This window comes from Struthio camelus, chromosome 3 (genome assembly GCF_040807025.1).
Source record: "Struthio camelus isolate bStrCam1 chromosome 3, bStrCam1.hap1, whole genome shotgun sequence".
NCBI lineage: Eukaryota > Metazoa > Chordata > Aves > Struthioniformes > Struthionidae > Struthio > Struthio camelus.
The window spans coordinates 12398124-12418441 of record NC_090944.1 but is presented as its reverse complement, the minus strand read 5'-3'; the positions used below and the strand labels follow the sequence as shown (position 1 = coordinate 12418441).

The 20318-nt window shown below is 40.6% G+C and overlaps 1 protein-coding gene across 2 annotated transcripts in view; it reads left to right on the top strand.

Annotated features, from left to right (window-relative positions):
• The window catches only part of TFAP2D (transcription factor AP-2 delta), a 55285-nt gene that overhangs the window by 10749 nt on the left and 24218 nt on the right, over nt 1-20318 (top strand). For both annotated transcript variants that reach the window (XM_068936968.1, XM_068936966.1), the window contains 4 exons: nt 5053-5218; nt 6706-6824; nt 12785-12926; nt 19950-20063. In XM_068936968.1, the coding sequence (XP_068793069.1) occupies nt 5053-5218; nt 6706-6824; nt 12785-12926; nt 19950-20063 (541 nt within the window). The remainder of the gene's footprint in view (nt 1-5052; nt 5219-6705; nt 6825-12784; nt 12927-19949; nt 20064-20318) is intronic.

Sequence of the window (20318 nt, the reverse complement as noted above, 5' to 3'; positions counted from 1 at the left end):
GCTCTATTTTGCGTTGTCTAAATTTAAACTTTTGGTTCTCTTAAACACTGTACGTGGTTAAGCAACTTATCTTAAAAACAGCTGACCTCCTCATCATTCCCACTGAGTAGGCATGCTTAAGTTATATGAAATGTTAAACCTGACTGAATAATCCACACTTATCTTCTAGTTTACATATAAAAAAATATGCTGTGCACACAGACATATCTGTACTTCTTTAGTGTGAATGCTGTGGTGAAGGCTGTCATCTTGGAATTGTTCATGACCATGACACGATCTGGTTTATGTGACTAGTTACATGACATGAAGTTTTAGCTCATAAGTGAAACCAAAAGGATAAATGAAAAAAAAAAAAAAAAAAACCCTTCCTAGTTTTCCTGATTAAAGTAGAGGAGTTTTAGAATTTTGCACATTTCCTTCCCGAGATTAATTATTAGGTCGTTTGAGGATAACTTGGAGATAATTTAAATAACGTATAGACCTTTGGGAACTGAACATGTGATTAAGTAAGACTGATAAACTATAAACAGTTAACTCTTTGCCTAGATTTGCCTCCTGTCAGAGAAAAAAGCTGAGGAGGGACAGATTTTCATGCCTTCATTTTGTAACATAGTAACCTTGCCAGAATTTCAGAACAGAGAAGAAAATATAAACTGTAGACTCCTAATAGCAGCACCTGTAGATATAAATAATGGACTAATAAAAAGCATAGTGTGTTATTAATATTTTATACAAGATTAATCTCTAGGCAATCACACGTGCTTATACTTAATAATGTACACAAACACATACACTTACATATATCCTGGAAAGCAAAACAAACAGCACTTCCTCAGCATTGTCACTAGCAAATTATGCTGTTCCGTTCCACAACAGCACTACATTTATGGGTGAATATTTTGGAGAAAGAGACTACCTCTTCTGAACAAATATAAATTACCCATCATATTACAGCTGTTACGATTAACAAACAAGAAATGACCTTGGAAAGTGTGAGCATGTGTGTATCTATATAAAATTATATGCATATATTAAAAATAAAGGTTATATCTAACATGCTTAAAGGTGATCACATGATTTCGATGGAAATTTCATTTCTAATAAAGCAATAGCATTACTTATTATGAAGAGTAAAAAAGAATGTTTTTTACCTACTTTGAGGGAGAATAATGTGAGAATATAAATTCTGACAATAAGAAGATACACAAATATTTAATGCTGAGGGCATCAGGGGGACTTACCTTTCAGTAGATGCCCAAGTGAATAACTAAATCAGAGAATAAATCCTCTCTAGCTAACCTGTTGTCCTACTCACCTATACAAAGGAAAGCCTACAATCAAAATAGACCAATCTCTTTTTGCATCACGAATTTTTGGGATTTTCACTGTGTTAACAAGATGGGAGTATGTTGCTGTTGGGTTAGAGTATGGCTCTGCTGTTGTTTTCACTGCTGTCATCTACACCACTCATCACCAATGGCTTTTTGCGCTGACTTGCGTTATTTGATGGGCAGATAGGAACAAGGAAGAGGAAATACTGTCCCGACATTTACTGTGACTGCCTTCTCCAGTGTCGCACAGCCTAACTTTTTTTTGTTCTCAGCTTAGAATATGAAGTAATAATGCAGCTTACACAAAAGAGTACCTAATACTCCAAACTGAAACAGCCAGAGAGAAAAGAATTGAGCCCCAAAAGGCTAGCAAAAATGAACATAGTCTTTCCATATTTCTCTCCCTCAGATCATTTGACAGGAATCTCACCTCCTAGCTGAATTTTTTGTAGCTGAACTGATTCAGGATATGGCAGAATTGGGCCCGGGATCTTCCACTCAGATGTGATCTGCTGTTCCTTCTCCACAAAGTGTGTCTCTTCTCCGCCTGTCCTTTTTCTTTCGAACAATTATATTTGTTGAAATCAACACGAAGATGACAGATCAGAGGGTAAAATTCTGTCATGAAGAAAGAAGAAGTAATTGAATAGAGCTGGATAAAAGACAAGCCCTGAAGAAGGGTTTGTGTGCCTGAAAGCTTCTCTCATTTTTTTCTCCCAACCTATCAGTTGTAATATAGAAGATATTCCCTCTTTGTCTAAATCTTGTCTCGCTTGTGCCCTTAGACCTTTGCAACTGTCACTATGCAACTACCACTGGTTATAGTCATATCTAACACAGTATTTTATGACAACAGTTGATGTGGGCCGTGTAGTCACTTCGCAATGTGAATAATCGATTGTCCTTAAAGGGGCCCCTTTAAAATTCACAGTGGTACCAGGACCAGTAAATTGCAGAAGCAATCTGTTGGACAGTCGTACCAGTTATCTCACCTTCCACTGGCTCTGGTATTCTTTTTCCTAGCCTCAAAGTAGGACCACTTGTGTAGCTTAGGGAGCAACCGGCTGCAGTATCCCCTCTTTATGTACACTGGTGGGCACATTTCCTTGCCGTGGCTAGATATGGGTCTGTTCATCTCGTGAGGTAGCTACTTCTTATGTATCCTGACACCAGAATCTAGACTATAAACATTTCTAAAGCAAATAAAAGCTACAAAGAGCAATAGGGATCTCTGGGTTGAACTGCCAGACTCGTGAAAGTCATTGTTTACATTTTCTTTATAGTGGCACTTTCCTCTGCTACTTTAACTGTTTTCTGTTAGTGTCCCACCCCTCAAAGATCCTGTTATCCCAAGAGCAGCTCAGTGGTTGAACAATGATTGACTTTTATAACAGCAGCTACAGTGGAATTGGGTTGACAGGAAGGAAAAGCTGATCGTTGCCGCTGCTGCTTAACGCTATATAAAATACCTTGTCCTCTCCCTATTGGCCTGCACTTCTTCACAACATCATTTCTCCACTTTAATACACAACCAGAGTATACTAAAGAGCGCGCGTTTGGCAGGAAACATAACCCCTTGTCCTCCAGTGTGGTTGCACTTATCCTTTCTGTTTCTACCAGCCCTACCGTTGTTTACTGCTATTCCTTTTTTTGTTCACTACTCAGTGCAAAGGCCAGAACATCATCCCTCTCCCCTGCAAGGTGGTATCTGTGGGAGGAAAGCCTTGCCTTGAAAGCTGCACACAGTTTGAGACAAGGACATAGCTTTGTCTGCAAAGCACCACACTGCTCTCTGTTGCTGTGTCAATGAATAATTAATATAGTGAAATAATTATATGCAACAGATTTTTACCTTCTCGTAATTTGCAACTTCTTCTCCATGTTTCTGGAAAGCAAATTACTCTGACTTGTTTTATTTTACATTTAACCCATACCTGGCTTACTTGGAATTGTTTGTCAAGGTGTTTTTAAATATTTTAGGTTGTAATTAACCCTTTACTAAGTTGTAATGAGAAGTCTTGCAGTAAATTTGGTTAGTGTAAGCGCAGCTGTAGGATAACACATTTTTGAATTAAAGGAACAATTATTTTTCTGGTATAAACGGAGCATAAACAGGCTTAACCTGGCAAGGCAATAAACTCTTATATTACACTGATTTCAGTGCAGCTCCACTGATTATAAAATTTACAGACTTATTGAAGTAAATAAATATGTACCCATTGCTACTGTTTTCTTGACACATATATATGTGTACATGTGTGTATATATATTTGTGTATCAGTGTGGCAAGAGATGACAAACAAACAAATTACCCGGTGTTAACACTCTTCACAAATGCACCTTACAGACCAGAAGTTTGAAAACATTGATTGAAAATATTTATAGCTTTCTGTGCAGCCTTGCCTCAAATATGGGAAAAAAAAAAAAGAAACAGAAAAAAGAAATTCAGGCATGTGGCACCAGATTTCTGCATTTGAGCATCTGAGCTCATATACCGCAACGCAAAGCTGTGTAAAACTGTGCATATGTGACCTTCATTTGTGTGCATTTTTTGGATGCATGATTTGTCTTTATATCCTGTCAGAGAAGTGGACATAAACAACTCCCCTATACTGTAATTAGAAAAGTCATAAAAAACTCTGCTGTTCTGTACCCATCTGCTATTTATACCAGCTTTTTCCAACTTTCTTGTCAGTGCAAATGTTTAAACATAACTTTGAGAACTGAAATATTTGGAAAGAAATTCTGTTTGCCTCGTGCAAGCAAGCGATAATGTGCTTTTAATGAAATTTCATCCTTGAGTTGCATCCCTCTGTCTCTGATAAAGCTGGAATGTATACAGTCACCTTGATTTTAAGAGGGATTATTTGTGGAAGAAGGTGGAGTAAAATTTTTAGGATCTGGCATAAAGGGAGATATTCTACTTCACTCCTCTCCACTCCACTCTATTTTTAAGAATAGTAAAGCAAATTTTTGCAATGTAAAGGAAGTAGGATGTTCACAGAAAAGAAAAAAATGTATCGTGGTAACTTATAAAGTATAGTATCTTTCCTCGAAACATGAATATGTGCACAGAGCCTTTCTGCTGTAAGAAGGTAGGTCTTTATATCACTGTCCTCACAGAAATCACCTGAACTCCTTCCAGCAGCACAATAAATGGTGTGATATGTGATATCACTGTCATATGCAGTTCATTCTTTTTCTCCTCTTTCCCCCAGGGAAGAATTGTGCATGCAGTGGCAAGATTTGCTTTTTCCATAGACTTTTTTTTTTTTTAATTGTAGTCAGGTTGGAGAAGGCGGGTCACAGAAAAGTGCTTTGCACTTAGCGATAAAATATGTGTTGCATTTTTTCTGAAAGTTTATCCTATCCTCTTGGACTAGCTCCAGAGAAAATTTTATCTCCTACTCTCACAGAAATTAGCTTTATGCATATGGTTAAAAGCTCCGTTTTGCCTGAAGAGTTATTGATCATAATCTTCATTGAAAGATTTGGTGATTGTTCAGCAATTTTAGACCCGGGCCAAATAATTGCCACTTTTAAGAAATAAATACTACTAGAACTAAACTGAGATAAACTGATGTAGCTCAATCATTGACATCAACTGAAGAGCTGACCTAGCTCTAGAAGGAGTACACAACCCTATCGCTCCTCATGACTGAATTCGTCAAAGTATGGAGTGCAAGGGTTCCCTCCCTCTAATGCTTCATCTGTTTTGTAGGTGGTACCTGTGTGGTCAATCCCACCGACCTGTTCTGCTCTGTACCTGGGCGCTTATCTCTACTCAGCTCCACTTCTAAATACAAAGTGACCATTGCAGAGGTGAAGAGGCGTCTTTCACCACCAGAATGCCTCAATGCTTCTCTCTTAGGAGGTATTTTGAGAAGGTAAGTTGAAGGCAAGAGTAACAGCTCCAAGAATGTGCTATCATTTCTGTGATTTTATTTTCCCCAGATGTTTTTGTTCACTTGTTTGGTTTTTTTTCCCCCACTTGGATAGGTGGTTGCAGCTTGAGAAAACAAAAGGATGCAGACTGGGAGTAAAAATTGTTTCTAGGGACATCTTCAAATAAAAAGAATAAAAATAAAGATTATGTTCCCATTTTCACAGGAAGTTTACATTTTTCAGTGATTTTTTTTAGCTCCATCAGCTCTCAAAAGGTGAACAGGTGTTGTTTTTCGTTATTTTGAATAATAAAATCAAATCAAATGAAACCAACCACTGCACATGGAAAATTTCCCAAGACCTACAAATCTGACTTTTTGTTGAGAAACTATTTGAAAATGAATTGTTCTACCAGGGCTAATCACAGCCCTCACTGAACCAACAAAGAAGACATGGAGATGTGGGGCTGCCTCACTCTTTTAGCCTTCCTTGAATGTGCTTTGAACACAGGAAGGACAGAGATAGCAGAAAACACTGGTTTAGTTCTTATTGTGAGACAGTGGAGGAGAAGTAAGTATTTGGATACACCTGCAGAGCGTAGTCACAGAAAGCAGGGAAGAGGCAGACTCTGCGTCACATTAAAAGTGAAAAATGAGGAGGCAACTGTAATTCAGCCAGGCATATGTAAGTCACAATGTCCCTGAGGCATCAACTTAGACGGCACAAACTACTCGAATGCCCTTTGATCAAAACTAGCTGGAAATTCATAGGCTGTTTCACTGCTGTCACTGAAGGCCATACTGATCCTGCTCATTCTGAGCAGGATACTCATACTGATACTCATTCTCCTGCTGAAAGTCATTTTACAGAGCCTGCAAAATTCTAAGATATATAGTAATCCAAGACTAGATCCCAAAACTGTTTCAGGGCCGTAAGTCCCATTTAACTGCCTATATGGGCATCAAAATCCAAAATATACATCCTCAAAAATTTCTCTCTGCTGCTGCTTCACCCTGGAGATATGTTCAGCTAGTAGTCACATAATATTCACTTTAAATGGTCATACCAAAGACCTCATCAGTACCAGGGCAAAGTATTAAGAATGTAAGGCCACGAGCCTGAACACTGGGACTCAGTTGGCTCTACTTTAAATTGTGACAGTGGATCCCCATATGTTTTTGACCCAGGCCAAATATCACCCTCCTAAATCATTCCTGAAAGTAGATCAGGAATCAGCACAAACCTATCCAGTCAGCTATTCCAATCAGCGGTTTGGATGCCACCATTCTACTTTGCAGGGACGAGCATGTAGGTATATAGAGTAGGGAGTTAAGAATCTGTCTCCAAAAGACTTTCCATTGATATCATCAAAGCAGACATTATCCCATACATTTACCAATAAGGTGTATATGATTTCTAGTGTGATATTAATGGGAGGAAAAAAAAGCAGAATAAAAATGAATTTCCCTTTCCTAATCTCTCCTGACAGGGCAAAATCCAAGAATGGAGGACGCTGCTTGAGAGAAAAATTAGACAGACTGGGACTGAATTTGCCTGCAGGAAGACGAAAAGCAGCAAATGTCACACTCCTGACCTCTTTGGTAGAAGGTAGGGTGTATAATATTGCAGTATAATATAAACATAATGCAATTATTTCCCTGTATACGGCATTTCTCAGTTACATTGTTAAATATCATAACCTGTATTTTCTGTAAAGAGGTGAATTGTCTTGCCTAAAGCCACAGACAGAACCACTGACAAAATGGAAGTTCACTCTGAGGTGTCTTGGCTCCCAGCAAGTGGTTTGGTCATGCAGTTTCCTCAGCACTAATTTGTGCTTTTTGTGCTGGGATCTGACTTACTAACCAATGATCCAAGTATTCTTGTGAGAGAGATGAACGTCTTATACCAATTTGACAAGTAGGATTGTTTATCTTTTTTTCCCCCCCATCTGGTGAATTTCCCAGAGCTGATCGAAGAGAGTGATACTTTTCTCCCATCAGAAGGCATATTATTTAGACAACTCTTCCCCCCACACACAAATGAATGAAATCTATTTTCAGATAAACTCTAGGCAGACCAAAGAGATACTTTCATGGCCTTTATTTATTGTTTAAATATCACGAAATACTGCCAGGATCTTGGAGCATTCAGCAGGAAAATGCTGGTTCAGACCACTTAGGCAAAGGAAAGAAAGGGAATGTCTTCTGTTCTGAGTGAATCCACTAAGCACTTGGGTTTTTTGTGGTTTTTTTTTTTTTTGGTTTGGTTTGGTTTGTTTTTTTGGGGGGCTGTAAGTAACAGCCTCGGGAGTTTCAAATCCCTCCTTCTTGATGCTGACAGCACTCAGTCCATCGTAAAGGTCAACAACATTCAGGATCATAACTTGAAAGGTCCATACACATCTAGGCAAGTAGGCTGAGGTCTCAGCATATATTACTGCAGAATCAGAAAACTGCAAACTGATTAGTGCTAGAAGATACCTCTGGCGATCCTTTAATAAGACCTCTATGCTCAAAGCAGGGTTAGCTAGAATAGGTTGCTCAGGATCTTGTTCAGTTGAGTTTTGAACATCTCCAAGGAGGGAGATTCTACAAGGCAGGAATAGAGCTGAATCCACAATAATGGAGATTGTTCAGCATCTAAGAGGAGAAACGCAGGTCATCAGGGGCCACTGAGCACACAGAACTACACTGGGACTGCTCTGAAATACGTATGTATCCGAATCACACCTGGCTGTAATAAAGAGAAAGCCCTAATGCAGCTACAATCTTAGAAAAGGGGAGTAAAGGATGTTCTTCTCCTTATAGTCCCTCGTGGGTCTTGGGTCTTAGCACAGAAGAATAAACAGCTATATGAACATATACTCTTTGACTAGGAAATATGGAGAGGAAGGAAGCCCTCCTTCAATTGCTGGCCTGAGATGGATGGCCTGAAATTTACTTTTACTGTAAATAAGAAATAGATTCCCTTTTTTCCAGAGGTGGAGCTATCTGTCTCCCTGCCTTTTGCCCAGAGGCAAAAGTAAACCTATTTCCTAGCCTGTGACATTGCTTTTGTTCTTTGGCTGTGTTACTGTGACACACTCAAGAGCACAATGCCTCCTAATGACATATGCTAAGGAGATTGAGTTCACTTTGACACAGATCTGCTTACTTAGACATGTTAAGCATGAGTCATGTATGCTGGAATTTTTGGGAAAGGGGTCACCATGTGTGCTAAAGTTCATACAGAAATCAAGATAAGGCATGTTTTCGGTCTACATGAACAGTCCTTGGCCAGACTTGGCAATTTTCATTGAACTCTGTGAGTGTATAAACGGTCCTCCCTTTGTACATGCAAATATTAATGCCATAACACACCCAAGCAGTACCTATTTTGTCAAATGGATCCTTCAAAAGAAACTGTCCATCAGTGGCTCCTGCTGCTGGAGGAGGCAGAAGCAGAAAGATACATGATTACCCCAGGTTTTAGAGGACATGAAAAAAACAGCATAGGCTTTTCCTATGTAATGCCAATACACAAGCTGACATAATATTTTATTAGGCTTATTAAATCTGAATACCTCAGGTAACTGTGTGGACTTCTCGTAATAACGTGGGATTGTGTCACTCTTCATTTTCTTAGATAGTTTTCAGTTTCTTATTATGGAATCTAAAGAGGTTCTCACAGTCTTCAATGTATTGATATCTTCAATATCTTTGTGAGGTAAGAATGTGCTTGACCTATTGAATATCTCTTTGAGGCAAGAAAAGGCAAAAACTAGTTGCTTGATGATTAGGTATCTCGACTAAAGATATCTTGAAAGTCACTGGCAAGATTAAGACTTTTCTCCCTCTAAATTGACCTAATCCACTGAGCTTTTGGGAGTACTGCTAAGTTCAAAAGAGGGACTGTCATGAATTTCTGGGCTGTGGTGGTCACATGAAGATCTGGACTTTGTGAAAATTATTCTGTGGCCTTTATTTTCTGCAAACTCGCTTCTTTTTGGCTGCTGGCTGGTTAGTGGTATTCTCATTTTGATCAGATCGTATCCTTAGTGTCTTTGGTGAGGACTTCTGGGACTCAGAATAGGAATTGTTTTCACAGATCAGTCCCATTCTTTTTGGCTGCTGGCTGGTTAGTGGTATTCTCATTTTGATCAGATCGTATCCTTAGTGTCTTTGGTGAGGACTTCTGGGACTCAGAATAGGAATTGTTTTCACAGATCAGTCCCGTTCTTTGCATTGTCATCCACATAAATCAATGCAATGGGTGGAAACACAGACTAGGAGAATGAAATCAGCGTTGCAGAACGATCCACAGCAGCATGGGACAGTTTTGTGTAACCTGTTAGGGAGGGATGCCCTCTAGTGCCTGGATTAGATGGAAGGGAAGATCACTTTTCTTACCAGCTCTAACAAATAAAAAAAATTATACTGCTTAGCTAACAGTGAAAGGCTCTTCCATTAAATACCAGCATTGCCAGGGTTAAGCCTTACTGCTGGCCCAAAGGAGTCGAAAGTATCCCCAGCAGGAGTAAGGAAGGATGTGAGAAGATGGATATCCCACCTGTTTGGATATGTCACTATAAGGCTGAGACTTAGAGTAATGTAGAGAATGTAATTGCAGATGCAAGTAAAAGTAATGACTGAATGAATTACAAAATATCAGATTTATTTATAAACATTAGAAAAAACATCACTTACAAAAAAATCTGTAATTTGTTTTCATGTCAAACCCAATTAAAGCACTAGGCTTACTACACACAGAATTGGCTGTACTGATGATTTGGGGAACAAAACTGCTGAGAAGATAGGTCAGTGGTTACTTTTGTTCACCCTGCTATCAACTGCCACACTTCCCCCATTCCTCAGCTTTTGTTTTAGCATTATTCCACTTGTTTCTCCTCCCTTCTCATCCTCTGAATAGGAAAAAAAAAATTCCTTGTATTTCCCACCAGTCCCTCCTCCCCCAGAGGAGGTGAAGTCGAGGAGAGAAGGAGGTTCAGATGCTGAGTGGTCCCCTCCTGGGACTCCACTGCTGCCTTTGCTCTGGATAGGAGCATCTCTCACTCTTGCTAGACCCAAGAGAATCTCAGGCTGCTCATTGCACCTGCTGGTGGAAGCCTGTCAAGGTATGCGGTCTGGTCCCTCCACGGAGGCTTGCCGGAGCTGTCTCTGCCAATTCAGTCTCAGTAACTGTCCTTTTCAATCATGTAAAGCTCTCTGGTCAATTGTCAAGATATATAGGAAAGGCTGCACTGCCTGTAGCTACAAACAAAACTGTGTTCTGGATTTAAGGGGAAAGAGTCAATGATCCCCGGCACTCACCTTTTGTCTCTAGGGGAGGAAAGAGCTGGGGATATTGCAAGTAGGGGAATTTGGTTTTGCATTGAAATGAGGCAACTGACTGCAAAACCCAGGGATTTTAGGAGTTTCTACCTTTAGTGTGACTCTTCCCTGACATATACAGTAACAAGCCAGAGGAAGGTGAGAAGAAAGAGGTCAGTTGATCAACATTTCCCACATTTCTGCTTTTGGCCTACCTAAACTTTCCCAAACTAAAAAAAAAAGTTTGACAAAATTTTGATGAAGAAAAAGGAAGAACATCTTTTATAACATTTTATGCAAGTTACTTCCCCCCGCTAAGCAGGCTAATTTCTCACTGTGCAAAGGATCTCTGTTCACTGAGATTAATAAATAATATGCACAGAAATATAACAATCCAATTCTAAATACAATGTCATCTGGTCTTTGTTGAAAGTGACATATTTGCTCAACAGTGAAGTATGGGAAATCATGTTCCATAAAGTATTTTCATGTCCAGATTTGTATTTTTATTTGAAATTTGTGGTTGCAATTTAGAATACCTATTCCATATGTCATAAGAGCTATATGCATATACACATACATATTTACATGCTTATATGTATTTATATGCATATATATAGTGTGCAGAGTCTATCTCATGTTAGCATCTCTATCATAGTTACTCCTGTCATCTCAGGTCCCATTGCAGTCAATAGGGAGAAATCAGCACCTCTGGGTTAGTAATAATTAAATATGGGATTAGGTTGCTCAGAGAAGGGCTGAAATCTCGATTTCTGGAAATATTCTGGACTAGGCTTGAAAAGGGCCTGGATAACCTAACTGAATGCCCTGTTTTCAACAGAAGGTTGGAGCAGATGATTTCCAGAGGTCCCTTCCAATCTGAATTTTTCCGTGATTCATCTAGTCCACTTTTGCCTTCTACTTTAGCATAGGATATGTGCTTCGAGTGACAGTTTATCTGTGCTGACCAGGGAGTCCCACCTCAGATGTCAATACTGACATTTAGTCAAATGAATTCCACTGAAGGTGTTCTCGAAGGAGGGCACTACAAGTCCTGCATCACTCCTAACTGTCTTAGAGCATTAATCTGCTTTCTAAAAGTCCAGCTTCCAATTACACCTCTCATTTTTGCTCTTACACATACACCTCTGAGAAAGATCCTAAAACTACAGCTATTCTGGAGCAAATCTCTGGCAATCCCTTACACAGATGTGCTTCAACATACACCTCTGGTCAGCTGATCTGTTTCTGGCTTCTACTTTGAGATAAGAGAAAGTGTGATTTGGAAAAGCTTATTTCCCTCCAGAGAAAGATTAACTTAGGTGCAGCAGATGATCACATTGGATGCAGCTATGTTTGATCACATAAATCCCACACTGGGGTGTCAGAGTGAGAGAACACAGGCCAATGAGTGTCGAGTTAATCCTAAACTAGAGGTTTAGATTCCCTAAGTTCTCAGTGGAAGCAGGCAGGTACTTCCAAAAGTGTTTGACACCCATCACAGACATGGGTTATAATGTTCAGGCTCTACACCTGAGGTAGGGAGTCATTCAGTTCCTGATGTGCCACAGACGTCTCAGAAAGCCTAGCCAAGCCAGGTACTCCCTTTTCCTTGATTTCCCAACATATAAAATAGGGACTCTGATATGCATGGCCTTCTCTCTTGATCTATCTGGTCAATTTTGATTGCAAGCTTTTTGGAAATAGGATTGCTTCTTGTGCTCTACTTAGAGGTCTGCTCATCTTTAGAGTGGGCTTGTATAGTGCCTACTGACTTAAATTTACCACTGAGCAAATACACTGAATTGTATTCATTATCTCCACAACACTTTCCTGAGGTAGAAGGTGTTTCTTCCTTTATATAAAGGGAAGTGAGGCACCAAAGACTCAACTCTTCAGGTTTATTCCCACCTCCCAGTAATTTCCATGCCTTAAATACTAATGGAGATCTAAGCTTACAAAACTTGACCAGCTGCTCAGTACGCTGGTGGCAAGGGAGGGAGTTGAACCCAGGTGTCCCGAATGGTATTTTTTCATGACGGGAATACCCCTTCTCTCTTCTGAGTGGCTAAGTCTGATGACTTAGTATAAGCAGGCCAAACGGGTTGAAACCTGTACTGGGTTTGGGATGCATGGCTACAAAAGTGACTTGTCATTTTTCTTTTTATTTCTTTTTCTTTCAATAGCAGAAGAAATTCTATAACCAACCAAACAAAAAACCCTAAAAAATGACTGATCCTTTTTGTTTGCCCACAGGGGAAGCGTTACATTTGGCCAGAGATTTCGGCTACACCTGTGAAACAGAATTCCCTGCCAAGGCGGTAGGAGAGCACATTGCCAGACAGCACATGGAACAGAAAGAGCAGACAGCAAGGAAAAAGATGATCCTAGCGACAAAGTAAGAAGGGAGGGAAAAAAATAATGTTGAACTAAAAAAGGAATCTGTCTGTCACTTTTTCATTTTGAATCTGGGGGCTGCGGGAGGTGGGGAGTGGGAGTAAGGAGTTGGGTTTATGATGACAGCTATCACAACAGTGACAGAAAATGAGAGAATGCCTCTTCAGAGACACTGTAAGAGGAACCTTATTGACTGTAATAAGGTTCTAGTGGCTACACTGTAATTGCATGAGCTTAAGCCACATGTGCATCTTCTCAGACTAGGTGTATCATTTGATTTAGGTTACTGAAGGGGGCTTTATTGCATGTTAAGAGCTATAGAAAACATCCTGGTTTTACCTCTTGTTTGCAGAGAAGCAAATACAAGGTCTTGATATATGAGTAGATCTTAGCACCTATTGAAGTACCGTTAGAATATTATCGTAAGTCTGCTGAGGGAGAGCTGGTCTGCAGAGGGGCAGATACTCTCTGGCGGAAAATGCAAGAGTTCTCCTGAAGTTACTGGAGCTGGAACAGTGTACAGCAGCAGGGGAGCTTTGCTAAAGTCATTAAAGACACGCAGAGACTTAGCTCTAAACAAGACACTCACCTCCCTGGAGCAGTAACATCATGTTAGGATAACACTTCATCTAGCTTAATTAGCCTTGATGAGGGGAGGAATTAACCTTCACGATCCCTGGGAAACAGGGATAATTAGTCTTTGTGGCATAATGTAAACCCACACGGGGTGTGCAGTATGCCTGCATGGGGTACCCTTGAACATAACCATACTCTTTATGAGCTTACCGCAGTATTATGCAGGGAGGCTGCAGGAAAGCTTGGGCCGGAAGCCAGAGCTTCTGAACTGTCATTCACCTCCCTCCCCCAGTGCTAGTACTGTTTGGAGATGATCTAGGCCTAGATATAACCAGTAGGGGGTAATCAGTCTGCTAGGGTGGGGATGGCCAGCAACTGTAGGGACTGTCCCTGGCATCCTGATGTCCCTGTACTTTGTGTTCTGGTAGGGAAAAGGACTTCTGGCCTTGTACACTGTGGTGGCTTGGTGTTCCTCTTGCGTCTAGAGCTCTTTGCCCTCAAGGTGACTCAGAGACAACGTATACTGAAACCCTTCAGGCTTGTGAATGCCAAGAGTGCAGCCTGTGGTTCTTCTTTGAGTCGAAAGCAGAGTGCATGAGGCTCAGAGGGCTTTTGGGTGTTCTGAGCTTGATGGGAGACTTCACTCATCATGTTTCTAAGTCCTTTGTAGGTTAAAGAGAATAATATGAGTGGAATATGATCTAATTTTTACCTACTGCTACTCTTGCTTTAAGGGCTCAGGGTTCAGGGCTCAGGGCCAGAGGCATCAGAATGAACCAACTGGCAAAACACATCTCTCTTCCGAAAGCTGTGTCTCTCCATTCTTGCACAGTTATTTTACAATCAGCTCCCCTATAACTATTTAGAGGTGGATTGTACTTCTGGATGCTAAGCAAAGGTTAAGATTGTAAGTTTCCGCACTTGAGTGCTTGCCCCAGGAGATGCTGTAACTCAGCCTTGAAGATATAGGTCTCTTCCTTTCTTGTCTGGCACTAGAGAGAGAGCACATTGCTACTCACTGTTATCATCAGTGGGTGGCTGTGATCTCATGCCTCCAAAGGATGTCCTATTGAGGGACACATAAGAGTTTGGCTACCCTTTTCCATCACTCCATACCTACTTTCCCACCCTCCTTTACTACCGAGGTGGGCAGTCTTGGGCACGCATTACTCCAAACACCCATGAACTTCGGGCTTTTAGGCTGCTATCCTCCATTTTCAGGGGATAAAATGTCTTTTTTCCCACTTCCAAAACACCAGCAAATTGTTCAGAGAGGTCTATCGGTAATGCTAGGAGAGGCCATGTGCTACCGCAGTTAGAGTGCGCTCCTTCATAGGAGACTGACGGGCCAATGTGTGTGCTACTACTGCCCTCTCCTGCTTGGAAGTAGAACAGTGACTTCACCAGACCAGCTTTATTCAGAGAACAGGAGACACAGGTCCATAGTGTCAAAATATTAGCATCATACTTCCAAGACATGCTTTCACTTCTTTGATAGTAGGTACTTTATTTTAGTTATTTGTCTGGACTTGCAATTTTTTAGTGGGTCTATATCAGCTCTAGGTTTGTAATTTTCATTAAGTTCATAGTTGCCCTTGTGAGTTATGACTCCAGAAAAGGAAGTGGATTGTTATGCTGTCAACAGAAATGACACTGACATTTCAGGGTAGTAAAACTACCTCAGGCAATCTTTGCCTATGGAAAGGAGTGGCGTGTCATTGCCTGTGTGTGTTGCCATTGCCTTCTGTGGCACAGAGTGAGGAGCCCTTAAAGGTGTGCCTTTGGCAGAGTTGGTGAGATTGTCCAAATTTGGAGGTCTTGAGGAAAAATAAGGGGAAGGAACAAAAATATTTCTATAATTCCTAGCATAGAGCTGAAATTCGGTTCTGGGTTCAGATATCCAACTTCAGGGACTTGTTTCAGTTGTCCAAATACAGGTACCTACTGCCGTTTGAGATGAGCTAGGTTATCCATCTTGGTTACTAGCTGCTGCTCCAAAAAAAGCACGGTGCTCCTTTCGTTACTGCGTTACATTTGCAAGTTCTTAAGGATGTCTCAGGTACCACAGATTTGTCCACGGGCAGCTAAATAGAGCCATTAATATCTACAGTTCAGGAATATCTACCAAGCACTAAAAGTTCCCAGTGAGCTGTCCGTCCACCCTGACTAGATGTAATTCAGCTACCTTGCACAGAATTGTGGTCTGTGAACTAGTGAGGACTGGAGACTGCTCCTTTAGATGGCAATAGCCTTCTTTAATCCAGCAGGGCACTAAATTTGCGGCAACGCTCCTTTTTACTGCCTTGCTCAGCACTAATTGGTCTGAGTCTATGCTGATACTAGTACAATGAATGAAACCAGGACCATTTTCTGTCATAGAATAAAATATATTCGATACGTTAAACTAGTTTACCTTCCAGAACTACCTCTTGGAAACGCTCCCTCATCTGTTCTAACACAGTACTTTGTTGAGGAGAGTGGGGGCTGGTCTGGGCCAAGATGATGTCATGGCCCATTGTAATAGTTTGATGGTGTAGGTGATGAAGTAGGCTTACCTGATGATAGTCACAGGAAGAGATGACTGGGCTGTGCAGCTAGTATACAGTATTGAACACAAGTGACAGCAAGGACAGGATGAGAGAAAAGCAAGCTTTGATTAAGAGCTGCATAGATAAGAAAAGGAAAAGCAATGAAGAAGCCTGTCTCCTAATATTCCCTTTCTCCCCATGCATCTCCATTGACTGAGCACATGATTGTTTGAGTACTACAGGGCAATATGCTTCAAAATAAGGATGGAACTGTCATAATTCTGGACAACATGTGCTAATACTGATTCTTGCAAAAGGGTATGGATTTAGAGGAACTTTAAGTTTGTTCACCTTGCAGAGGTCTGGGAAAGACCCTGAGTGACTTTACAACACAGGACAGAACCTGAGCAAGTTGCAGCAAAGGCAGAGATGGAATTGCCGAAGGCCATACCACTTGATGAAGAGGCACCCCGTCTAAGGGAGAAAATCACAGAGTATCCCAGCAAAAGGCCTTTGACATAAGAGAGAGGACCAGATTCACACACATTTACACACACCAGAACAGATTAGTATGAATAGTGGTTTTGTTGTGAGTTTGCTTATCACTAGTACAGGATAACTAGCATCTGTGCAGATGGCTGTTCAGTGTACAGCACATACATATTTCATTTTCTGGTGTTTGCACCCCACTGCTTTCTCACTAGTGAGGAACTTCGTGGATTTATGGTATACTCATGACACGATGTATTCAATGGGCTGCTTTTATGAAAAGTAGCTCTGAGACAGGATGGACAGGACTTGCTGAGCACCTCTCTGATGTCTGATCTTTGAGTGCAAGGAAAGTTTGACACCCTTGGAATACATTTGACTCATGAGTACACATTTGCCTCATTCTCATACTCTTCACTATGTGTTTTTGGCCACTGCTAGTGAAAATGCGTTATATGGGCTCTTGATCTGATCCACTACAGCCTTTCTTATCTTCTCATGATCCTGTTTTGGAGCATCTGCCCATCTATGAAAAATCAGGTGCCTCCCTTGCAGAGGTGGCTAGATTTTTTTTTTCTACTCCTACTTTTTTCCTACTTTTTTTTTTTGCTGCTCCTGAGACAGCATAAGCATGTTCCTTTGCTTATGCAAAGCCACAGTCCATTTCAGAGCTAATAACTATCCTCCCACCCCCCGGACCTACCCCAGGTAATGTTTTATTCACAGTGGAGGCAATGAGACATCACTTTGCCTAGAAAACCCCTTGAAAAAGTAGGTTACTGCCTTTTGCAGGTTTTCATGTATAATACAAAAATGTTTTTTTTCTTCTTTCAATTTGAAAGACTGAGTAAAGACTTTTGACATGTGAAGATGGAAAGGAACTTAATTGAATGCTTGGTTCTGACACTTTCCTTTGTCAAAATATAAGAACTCGTAAGACGAACTTTCTCAACAGGTAGAAAGTAAAGGTTGGAAGGGAAAGAGAGGAGCGATGCTGACAGGGCCGTCTGGGGATAGTAGATTGTTTAGAAGCCAAAGTGACTGACTGTTTTCAGTTGTTAAAAGGAACTGTTTTTCCTCTAAGGACCTCATTCATTAAAACTGTATGCTGCATTTACATACATTTCTGCTGAATACCTCTCTTTGCCTGAAAGGCTAAGATGATGCTTCCTTTTCAAGCAGCTGGTGTTTAGGTCCATACTGATGACAATCATTTACAGAAATTAGGCTTGGATGAAGCCCAGTGGCACAGCAGGAAATAGTTTTCTGCATCTTTTCTCCTATAGGGATGTTGTGGTGTTAAAGTCTGTGTCCAAATCTTGCACAAGAACAGTGATATAATGAATAGTAGAAGCAGGTCTGTGGAATTTCCTTGCTTCTAACTGGGTAATGCAGGGCCTTCTAAAGACCAAGAAGTTCACCCACTCATTTTCCATTATGCCATTGTCCTAAAGGGCAAGCATTATGAGGGGTTATCCAAGGACTTGAACTTTATGACCAGATATGCAAAGCAAGATTCTTCTAGCAGAAGTTATGGACCAGAAAGACCCCAGTTCTTTTATTTAGTATTAGAGGCTGAACCCAGACACAGTGGTTGTATCTATACTGACAAAGTAAACCATGCACAAGTTGGGGAATAAGACTATTATAGTCTATATTATTAAAATGTTAGAATGGTGCCTGGAACTTTCCCAAACAGCTTCTGGGTACATTCTGGGAGATAGCCCAGACCAGGATCATGAGTCAGTTTGGATGCAGGCATCCTGCTTAGCAGGCTAGGAAAGCTTAAACATATGAACCTGATCAGATGCTGACAATTAGACTCAGGACCTGAGGACAACCCATGGCACTGTTTAGTTTATTAGTGCACATGTAGCTACTATGACAGGATTAGATTTCTAACACAAGAACAGATGTGTCTATATGTTAGGCATTTAGCTCAGGGCAATCTAGTTGAGTGCTCTGATCATCTGGTGGGCATTATGCCCTCCTGATTCCACAATAAGTGTCTACATTTCCAGAAGTCAAAGGAGAATGGTGTGTCCATTTGGAGACTTCCTGAGAGAGAGATCCGGACACCTCTCCTTTTTTTTAATTTACTGTATCAGAAATCAATCGGAAATAAGTGATATCTCTATCCATCTATGGTCCAGAGAGCAGCATAGCACTCACCTGAGGACATGCACCATATGGATCAGTTTAGTTTCTGTTTTAAACCAAAATAATGCACTGGTAGCACTTTCCTAGCTTATTTGCAGAAGAGGCCAATAAGAAATATTGCAAGAATGAAAAAGCCTATTTTCCAATCCCTCTTAGCTTTAGGTCCCATATCCCTTATGTCATACCCCAGGGAGATGGAGGACAGCAATACTGTCCATCCTTCCTGAAGAAATGTGACTGCCATGCAGCTGGGAGATCCGGGAAGACAGAGCCTGAGTTTCCCATTACAAGGGAAAGAATTGGGGTCCCAGATCCTGCTTACTGAAATTATGCATTGTACATGAAACCAAGAAAGATAAAAAGGAGAGATAACGGGATTTGTCTCACCTACCTGTGCCTATTTAATGTGTAGATACTGAAAGCTGAGCAAGTCACTCAGCTCAGTGACTACAATCCCTGGAGAGAAAGAGGCCTTACTAGAATGTGAGTCCTCCAGGCTGTTATAGACACTTACTTCAGCCTACCTAAATAAATGTAAAATGATAATAACAACAACAACAAAAGAAAGTTTCAATAGGAAGCTAAAATAGTTGTTACTGGAAGGAATACTTACTCTGAACAGACTTCTGGGAGAGGAGTCAGTTGAAGGGCCGTTGTTTTTTCTGCCCAAGAGCCACAAGAAAGCAGAGTATGGACACAGTCAGGAACAGGAAAAGCAAAGAGAATGTTTTCCCTCACAGATTCCCGTGCTGCTTTTCACTTTAGAATTAGGGCTCAACAACTCAAGGCCAGAACTGCTATGCCTTTTACATACAGGTAAACCAATGAACACAAGCAAATGCACAAGCAGTAATGTATCTGCACAAACTGTTCAGGCATGTTCTAACGCTAGCTAATCATTTTCTTTAACCATAAGCCTTGTTTCCAGTGTAGGTGAGCTAAGTCTGACTTAAGTTGTCAAACTACGTACAATCCAGGAGGGAAATTACACTTTAAAATGTCAATACTAACATGGTTTCAGGTATGAACTATTTCTTTTTCCAAAACAAAGTCTTCAAGAGGTTATTTATGTTGCTGGCTTTGAGAATTCAGGGCAGGGAGGGGCGGAGATTCTTTTGTCTTTGTTCCTTTTATCACTTCCTCTGCCAAACATTTCTGTTATGAAGGAGACTACTGAGGAAAAGGTGAAATTGTTGCAAACTAAAGGTGAGAATCAGCTTTGTGAGAAGGATTACACTTATGTTATTTAAGGATCTCCCCTTTCCTTTTAGACAAATATGTAAAGAATTCCAAGACCTTCTGAGTCAAGACAGATCACCTCTTGGATCCTCCAGACCAACTCCAATATTAGACCTCGACATCCAGAGACATTTAACACACTTCAGGTACGACTTTGAAAGTGGAACAATTGCACAGAAGTGGTACTTTTGGTAAAAGGGGAGGGGAGATGAAGAAGAGACATTATATGTAGTTTGTGGCAAAGTCCTTCATCTGGTAGATACTTTGTTTCTGCGTTTTGAACTAAAGACTGCCTATGATAATATAGAGATATTTATTCCCTTGCCTAGAAGGCTAAGGTTATGTAAATAATCTGTTATTTGTGCTTATTAAAAGCTCATGTTTGTCCAGAAATATGGTTG